The 8,629-nt window shown below is 68.7% G+C and overlaps 1 protein-coding gene across 1 annotated transcript; it reads left to right on the top strand.

Annotated features, from left to right (window-relative positions):
- Window positions 1-4,943: 4,943 nt before the first annotated feature.
- LOC119535945 lies at window positions 4,944-8,186 on the top strand. The gene is made up of 7 exons (XM_037838331.1): window positions 4,944-5,166; window positions 5,252-5,383; window positions 5,466-5,572; window positions 5,646-5,764; window positions 5,838-6,583; window positions 7,534-7,744; window positions 8,030-8,186. The coding sequence occupies exons 1-7, from the start codon at window positions 4,944-4,946 to the stop codon at window positions 8,184-8,186; spliced, it is 1,695 nt and encodes a 564-aa protein (XP_037694259.1).
- The last annotated feature ends 443 nt before the right edge of the window (window positions 8,187-8,629 follow it).

The following is an 8,629-nucleotide window of genomic DNA, read 5'->3' as shown; positions in this document are numbered from 1 at the left end:
CCGGGCTGTGCGGCTCTCGCCTGAGGACTTGGGTGTGGAGACCTGGCGTGGCCGCGAGGTGGCAGCCCAGGCCCACACATCCCGGCCCGAGTCTGCAGGGGTCCGCCCACGGCAACGTCCCGGGTCCGCGCAGGCGCCGCAGTGATCCACGGGGGTCTCAGGAGGCGGGACGCTCTCCAGAGCCTACCTGGCCACTGGGGAGGGAGGCTGGGAGGCAGCCCACGCCACGGGGACCCTGGTCACGCTCCCAGGCAGTAGGATCATGGCATGTGTCCCCCAAAACTTAGACTTCCACCCCAGCCATGTGCACCCACCCCGGGGCTTTTAGTGAGCCCAGGGCTGCCTGCTCGGCACACGGGGAGCCCCTCAGGCCAGGCAGCTAATTAGCATCCCCATTCAACCCAAGTGTTTGGATGCTAAGGAGCTGGGCGTGGTTGGGGGACCACGTGGGCTGGGGATCCCTGCAGATCAGCTGCTCTCAGATCCATTTCCATACACTGCTCCCCGGGTTCCTGCTCTCTGGCGTCCAGACTTGGCTGTGAATATGATGGGGAGGCAGGGGACGGACCCAGGCTCCAGAGGGATCCCCTTCTCAGGCCTCCAGCGGCCCAGGGCTCTGGGCACAGGAGGATCCCTGGGGGCACCTCCCTCGGTCCCAGACACTGACCCGTGACCCCGGCTCCCACCTGGGGCTGTGTGGCCCTTACACGTGCACTTGGGTGTAGAGACCCGGCGTGGCCGCGAGGCGGCAGCCCAGGCTCACATATCCCAACCCTGAGGCTGCGCCAGGGGTCCGCCCGCGGCATCGTCCTGGGTCTGTGCAGGCGCCGCAGTGGTCCACGGGGGTCGCCAGGAGGCGGGAGACTCACCTGAGCCTCCACGGCCCACTGGGGAGGGAGGCATGGGGGCAGCACCCAGCCATGGAGACCCTGCTCAAACTCCCAGGCAATGGGATCAGGGCACGTGTCCCACAAACCTTAGACTTCCACCCCAGCCCTGTGCACCCACCCCGGGGCTTTTAGTGAGCACAGAGCTCACTACTTGGCACACAGGGAACCCCTCAGGCCAGGCAGCTAATACCCCCACTACCCCAAATGGTGTAGTCCATTCTCCTACACCGCCCTTGGGGGAGACTATTATGGGGATCCCAGGGACAGGGTGGCAGAGTTGAAGGGAACCTCTGGCCGGCAGAGGGCTCCGGGCACAGGAGGACCCCTGGGATCTGTCCCCTCGGTCCCGGGCAGCAACTTGCGATCCTGGCACCTGCCAGCGGCTCTGCGGTGTTTGCTCATGGATGTGAGTGTAGAGACCTGGTGTGGCCGCGAGGCGGCAGCCCAGGCCCACACATCCCGACCCGAGTCCGTGCAGGGGTCCGCCCGTGGCAACGTCCCGGGTCCACGCAGGCGCCGCAGTGATCCACGGGGGTCTCAGGAGGCGGGACGCTCCCCTGAGCCTACCCAGGCCACTGGGGAGGGAGTAGGGAGGCAGTTCCCAGCCAGGGAGCCCTCAGTGTGCGGTGGGACCGGGTCACACCCCCAGGCAATGGGATCAGGGCACATGTCCCCCAAACTTTAGACTTCCCACCCCAGCCATGTGCACCCACTGCAGTGGCAGCCCCCCAACCTGGGCTTTTAGTGAGCCCAGGGCTGCCTGCTCGGCACACGGGGAGCCCCTCAGGCCAGGCAGCTAATTAACATCCCCATTCAACTCGGGGTTTGGATGCTAAGGAGGGGGGCGTGGCCTGCCTCTGCTCCTGGGAGCGCGGTCACCCCAGTGGGATGGGCAGTTACGCCATTGCTGTGGACCCAGAGTGCTGGGGATCCCTGTGGGGTAGCGGCTCCGTGGCCCCCCAGGGTCCATTTCCCTTCACTGCTCCCCGAGTTCCTGCTCTCTGGTGTCCAGCTCTGGCTGTGAATATGAAGGGGCCAGGGGAACGGCCCAGGCTCCAGAGGGAGATGCTTCCCTCAGGCCTCCAGCGGCACAGAGCTCTGGGTGCAGCAGGATCCCTGGGGCTCACCCCTGCTTAGTCCTGGGCTCTGACACATGATCCCGGCTCCCGCCCGGGGCCGTGTGACCCTTCTGTGCGCACTTGGGTGTGGTGACCGGCATGGCCGCGAGGTGGCAGCTCAGGTTCACACATTCTGGCCCTAAGGCTGTGCCGGGGGTCCGCCCACGGCACCGTCCCGGGTCCACGCAGGCGCCGCAGTGGTCCACGGGGGTCTCCAGGAGGCAGGAGACTCACCTGAGCCTACTTTGCTGCCTGGGGAGGGAGGCGGAGAGGCAGCCCCCAGCCACAGGGACCCTGGTTACACCCCCAGGCAATGGTATCAGGGCACGTGTCCCCCAAACCTTAGACTTCCACCCCAGCCCTGTGCACCCACCGCAGTGGCAGCCCCCTCAAACTCCGGGGCTTTTAGTGAGCCCAGAGCTGCCTGCTCAGCACGCAGGGAGCCCCTCAGGCCAGGCAGTAATTAACATCCCCATTCAACTCGCTATTTGGATGCTAAGGAGCTGAGCAAGGCTGGGGGACGACGTGCCTGGGGAGCCCTGCGGGGGTAGCGGCTCTGCGGCCCGCCGGGGTCCATTTCCCTTCATTGCTCCCGGGTTCCTGCTCTCGGTCCGGCTGTGAATATGATCTGAGGCAGGGGACGGGCCCAGGCTCCAGAGGAAGCCCCTTCCTGTGTGCTTCCAGTGCGCACAGAGTTCTGGGTGTACGAGGATCGCTGGGGGCTCCCCCCTCAGTCCCGGGCACTGCCCGTGATCCGGGCTCCTGTCCGGGCTGTGCGGCATTTGCTTGTGGACTTGGGTGTGGAGACGCGGCGTGGCCGCGAGGCGGCAGCCCAGGTTCACACATCCCTGCCCCGAGTCTGCACCAGTGGTTGGCGCCTAGCAAATTCCAGGGTCTGCACATGTCTTTTCTCCACAGCAAAGTCTGGGGTTCACCCACAGCAAGAGCTGGGGGTCCGCCCACCACCAAAGCTGGGGACGAGTCCTCAGCAGCCAGGCACCCTAGGCGTTCACATTAGGGTCCGCGGGAGCCAAGGGTCTTCCGGGGCACACCTCGTCCCGTGACCTCCCCACAGACCCTGGGAGGGGTCCGGCCCCGGGTGGCGGGTTCTCGACCGCAGGCTGGATCTGAGCTCGCCTGGCGCCACCTTCCCCCTCCCCCGGGTCCCAACGCCTGGAGCCGCGGGCGAACCCTGCGGACCGCAGATCTGGCTGGGGGCGCAGAGCCGTCGGTGGTGCTGAGCCCATGGCCGGGCACTGCGATGGCTCTGCCGTTGCCACCCAGCCAAGTCCGTGCCGGCGAGCTGGGAGCGCAGCCGCTGGCTGGGCATCCAGACCGGAGGGGAAGTGGTGGCGAGGGGCGCCCGGGGCGTTCCAATCGGCGGAGTTCTTTCCCGCGGACGCTGGGGCCCGGACCACCAGGGGGTGGTCCCGGGACAGAGCCCTGCAGCCCCCAGGGGCGCCTGGACCATGGATAGACCCGACTGAGCCCTTCGCCCCCACCCACTCCCCGCGGACTTGGCCCCCTGGGCGCGACGTGCAGTCTCCACCGTGGGTCATGAGGTGCTCTGTGTCCCTGAGCGCAGCACCCCCACCCCACCCCACCCCCGCCGGCCCCACGTCCACGGTGGGGGCAGGGAGCGGGGCACGCCGAGAGGGACGTGCGGGACAATGCCAGGCTGTCTGACGGATGCCAGAACCGGGAGGGGGAGGCGGGTCTCTGGAGAGTTCTGGGTGAGAGGGCGCGGGGGCGGGGCCGGCGGGGCCCCCCGGGATGGGCCCGCGCTGATTGGCCGGCGGGATGGGGGCCGGGGCTCTGGGCGGAGCCAGCCCCGTTAGAAAAAGCCCGGGCTAAGGCCGGGGAGCAGGGCGGGGAGGGTGCGGGCGGGGGGATGGGCGGGGGCAACTGGGGAAGCGGGGGAGCCGCGGGGTAACCAGGGAAGCACAGAGCACTCGGGGGCAACCAGGGGAAGATGGGGCGCAGGGGTTCTGGGGAGGTGTGGGGTGGGCCAAGGAGCACCTTGGAAATCCACAGTCTGGCAGGAGCGGGTCGAGGCTAGCGGGGCCGGCTCGGGCCAGGGGGCAGTGGGCTGGGGGCACGGCGCGGCGTGCGAAGGGGCCCGAGCTGGGGTGGGCGCGACGAGGGGGGAGCCAGACACTCATCCCGGTTGGTTCTGGATTCCGGGCGTGGCGGCTGGTCGGACGGGGACGTGGCACGGGGCGTTGCAGGTGGGCCTGGCAGAGGCGGCCGCGGCGCCCGCCGGGCCGGGCCGGGCGAGTGCTCCGGGGCCCTCCTTGGTCCTCGCTTCGCTGCTCTTCTGCCAGAAGGAAGATGAGCGGACCGAGGACCGGTGAGGGGGAGCGGCTGGCCTCCCGGCAGGGCGTCGCGACCAGGCGGCAGAGGCGCGGCACGGGTGACACCTCGGGGGGAGCCGAGAGCGCGCAGGCCGGGGGGGCCCTGGGCCCGTCCCGGGAGGAAGGGGCATTGTGAGAGGGTCCAGCGGGAGACGGCTGGGACCAGGCAGGCTGCTGCCCCCAGGGCGGTGGCACGTGGGCCCAGCAGGTGCGGGAGCAGGCCAGGCCGGGCAGGGACGGGGCGGGGACAGAAGGACAGGTCCCCAGCCGCCACGCATCACCCACCGTGTTCATTTCAAGTGGCAGGTACAGGAGCGGCCCCACCAGGGGCGTCTGAGGGCCGGAGAGCGGGACAGAGGGTGCAGTGCAGGGGGCAACCCCGAGGGGCACCAGCAGGGGGGAGCGGGCGGCCGTGGGCGCCAGGGACCCCGAGCGATTTTCGCAGCAGGGAGGCTGCAGCGGGCCTGGCCAGCGGGCGCGCCGTCCCCACGCGGCACTGCGGCCCAGGGGTTGGCGCGGGGAGGGCCGACAGTGGGCTTGGCGACACTGTATGCTCTCCCCGCCCAGCCCCTGGGACTGTCATGGCAGACAGCACAGCACAGGGGAGCCAAGGGCACCAGCGAGACCAGACTAGGCGGGGCGGGCGGGGCGGCGTGACTGGGGCTCTGAGAGCGGGGGTCGGGGCAGGGCAGGGGCTGGGAGGGGCGGGGGGCACTGGCCTCCGGAGCCCGTGGCCAAGGCGGGCCGAGGCGGGCAGCGACGGAGCAGGGATCGGTGCCTTCTGCGCACAGGCTGGAGACGAGGGTGAGTGTGCGGCCGCTGACCCCCGGCCCCCCGGCCCGGCCCGGCCTCGCCCGCCCCGCCAGCGCCCTGTCCACTCTGCCCACAGCCAGGTCTCCAGCGGGTGGACGCGACAGCCAGTCAAGGAGGGCCCGGGCGTCCGGTCGGCGGCGGGCCGAGCAGGACATGACGTGGTCCGGTGAGACGGGGACGGGGGCCGGCTGCCCGTCCTTCCTGGCAGGTACGTCCCCCTCCAGGTACAGGGCCTGCTCGGGCGGCCCCTCCGTCGCTTCATTCTCCCCCACCCGTCTCCTGGTCTCTAGAACATTCTGGACTGGCGTTGCGGGGCATGCTGCAGCTCGTTCCTCAACTTTCCCGAAGGAGTCGGCACATCACGGTGCTCTTTGGACCCCCGAAAACCCTCAAGATGGTGAGTGGAGGCGGCCTGAGGGGAGGGGTCTGGGGTGCGGGCCGGGCGGGGCCTCACTCTCTCCCACCCCCAGAAATGGTGCTGCCCAGCTCACGCCTGGGCCCTGGACTCGGGGACTTTTTCAAGTCCGTCTAGCTCTGAACAAGACGATGCTGCATTCAGGAACCACTGCTCTCAGGGACCGGCTCCCAGGTGGGCACGGCGGCCCCCCTTCCCGCACCCCCGTGCTCCCCCAGCCCCTCACTCACATGTCGCTGGTTTGCAGGTTAAGACAAAGGAACGAGCCCCCAACCCAACAACGGCGGCACCACCAGCGCCAGCAGCGGCCGCGGCACCACCCCAGCGGCGACACCATCCTCGTGGCCACCCGTGCCCTGGGCAGGAGAGCACACCGAGCTCCTGCCACCCCGGAGCTGGCACTCCCCCAGCCGGGGCGACCCCACGTGGCCCTCCCGCTCTCCTCTTCTTCCTCCTTTTCTCCTCTCTCTTCTTCTCTCTTTTCCTCTCTTTCCTGTGCACGGGAGACTCGACGTATCCAGGACTCTGTCCCCCACTCTTCCCCCAACTCAATTTGCACTAAGTCGTTTGCACTGGTTTGGAGTCCTGGAGGCGGCCCCGAGTCTCCCCGTGTGAGTGTGCGAGCGGCTGAGTGTGAGCCCCCTTGGGCTGCGCCGCCGGCGCCCGACCTGCTCCACCTCGGGGCGCCCGGGCGGCAGGTGTGCGTGGGGCCCCGCCCGGCCCTCGCCTGGTCTGGAAGCTCCTCACCATCGGAGCCAAACCCCGAAACATTCCATTCCATTCTCGCTCTGTGCCCCTCCTCACCGGGACTTCTGCAGAAGCCCTGGACACATTCAATAAACACAGTCACAGCATCTCGTCTCAGGGACTTGGAATCCGAGCTGCTTACCTGGGGGAGGGGCTCGCGCCGCGATCACGGCGGGGAGGGGCGTGGCGGGGCGTGGGGAGGGGGTGACACGAGGGAGGGAGGCAGGCTGGGGTCTGCGGACCAGGGTGAGCCGCGGGGGGGACAGCAGACACCTGTGTAGGGCCAGGGGACCCTGCAGGGTGAGGCAGGGGCTGCGGACGGCAAAGGGCATACTTGGCAAGGAGAGAGAGGCCTGGCACCCCCGAAATCCCTCTGAACTTGGTCCTGCTCCCCCCGACTGTCTGGCATGACACCTCTAGGCCTCCTGAGCCCCCAGATGATGGCCCCGGACCCCAGAGGCCCTGGGTTAGGGGGAGTCAAAATAGGCCATGACCGCAGAGTTGTCCTGCGGGCAGTGGGCTTGAAACGCAGCCCCTGCCCCATCTGTCCCTGTGTCCCAGCGTGGGGTGGAGCACGCTGCCCAGGGCACAGAACTCTCCCTGGGTCTGGGGTCCAGACCTGCAGGGATCTCCACTCCCCAGCCCCCTCTGGCACTCCAGTGGGGGAGGGGAGACAGACAGACAGACAGACAAGGGACACAGAGTGCCCGAGGGCAGCATGAGGAGGGGCTGGCAGGGAGGGGCACTGGGGGCAGGAGGCCTCCATGGGGGGTCAGCTGCTGAAGCCCTGGGCCGCGTCGAGGGGGTGGGCAGCCTTCGGTCTGCTCCTGGGGTGCAGCCCCCCATGTGGGTTTGGGGTCTTCCCTCGGAGGCCCCATCAGGCCTCCAGCTCAGGACCCCCGACACATGTCTGCACAGGGAGCAGCACTTTGCAAATAACGGGGTTCCATGGCCCCTTCTGTCTCCCGGGCCTGCCCTGCCCCCTCCCACTGCTCACAGCCGTTGGGGAAACGCCCAAATGACAGCGACCGGCGAGGGAGGACGTCCCCGCCCTGGCCCGGCTGGTCTGGGGTCCGCTTCCCACGTCTCAGGGCCTCGTGGGCCTTGCCCGCTCAACCCCGGGCCCACACTGGGGTCCTGCCCCCCGTGCCCCCCTCTCCACGGGTTCTCTGCTGTCGTCTTGGTCTGGGGTCCAGTATCCCCTTCCCAGGGTTTGCTGGGAAGTGGGACTTTCGGTGCAGAGGCTGGGACCGTGTCAGGACCCCCAGGGCTGCTTTCCCGGGAGCCTCAGATCCCGGGCCCCTCCCAGGCTCTCCGAGCACCTTGCGCCAGCCCAAGGGTGACCTTCAGAGGCCGGCCTGGGCCACGCTCCGCAGGCCAAGCTGAGTCCATCTCCGGGCCGGCCAGGTGACTCCCCAGGTTGGCTTGGCAGGCAGGACCAAGAGGCCCACCCAGCAGGCCATGGCTGGGGCTGTAAACAGCTTTATTATAAACACCCGTCTCTGCTGGAGGGCCGCAGAGCTGGGGTGCTCAGGAAAGTGAGGCCCAGCTTCTCGGGGTGGGGGTCCTGGTGGACATGGGACCCCCAGGTGGGCCAGGGTGCCAAGGGCAACAGACTGAGCCAGGGCCGGGGGGCACCTCTCTGGAAACTTCTTCTCCAGGACACAGAAGACTTTGCCCTGTTTCAAACAGAAAGCAGGGCCCGGCGGGCGGTGTGGGAACTGCGGGTGGTCCTCGCTGTTCCCTCCGCCTGCGTCTCTCCGTGGGGGGCTGCGTGGAGCGGCGTTTGCCGGAACGCGAACGGCTCCACTCCGGGGCTCTCTGCACCCAGGAAGCCAGGGATGAGTAGGGGAAAGTGGGGGCTCCTGGCCCGGCATGAGCGGCTCTCCGGGCCCACCCTGGGGAGAGACGGCTGTGGCCGTGGTCTCCACCCTGGATTCTGCGAGACCCCATCCGCCTGCCCCTCACGAGTGCAGCGGGGAGCACGGTGCAGCCTCTGGGCAGGGCAGGCCCACGGCCGTGCCCAGGAAGTGCCAAGGGCCTCCAGCAAACCGCCCCAGGGAGGTCCAGGTGCATGTCTGTGGGCTGGGCACGCGCGAGTCTGTGTGTCCTTGGCCTGGGCACGTGCATGTCAGTGTGCGTCTGTGGGCCTGCACCCGTGCGTGTGAATGATCTGGGTGGCCCTGGCCCCGGGGTGCCCACGTCCCTGCAGCTGGACGCCTCGTGTGGTTTGCGTCCGAGCAGGCAATTAAGGGCCCAGGAGCACGTTTTCCCATGGACAGGCCTGGCCTA

The sequence above is a fragment of the Choloepus didactylus genome, chromosome 6, assembly GCF_015220235.1.
Source record: "Choloepus didactylus isolate mChoDid1 chromosome 6, mChoDid1.pri, whole genome shotgun sequence".
Taxonomy (NCBI): Eukaryota; Metazoa; Chordata; class Mammalia; order Pilosa; family Megalonychidae; genus Choloepus; species Choloepus didactylus.
This window is presented reverse-complemented; position numbering and strand designations above follow the sequence as displayed.

What these genes read in the sequence shown, in the direction of transcription:
- LOC119535945 (XM_037838331.1), top strand. Translation starts at nt 4,944, where the DNA reads ATGGCAGACAGCACAGCACAGGGGAGCCAAGGGCACCAGCGAGACCAG. An exon ending in CCCCGAAAACCCTCAAGATG is followed by an intron (nt 5,573 to 5,645) that starts GTGAGTGGAGGC and finishes TCCCACCCCCAG; the next exon opens with AAATGGTGCTGCCCAGCTCA. An exon ending in TCTCAGGGACCGGCTCCCAG is followed by an intron (nt 5,765 to 5,837) that starts GTGGGCACGGCG and finishes GCTGGTTTGCAG; the next exon opens with GTTAAGACAAAGGAACGAGC.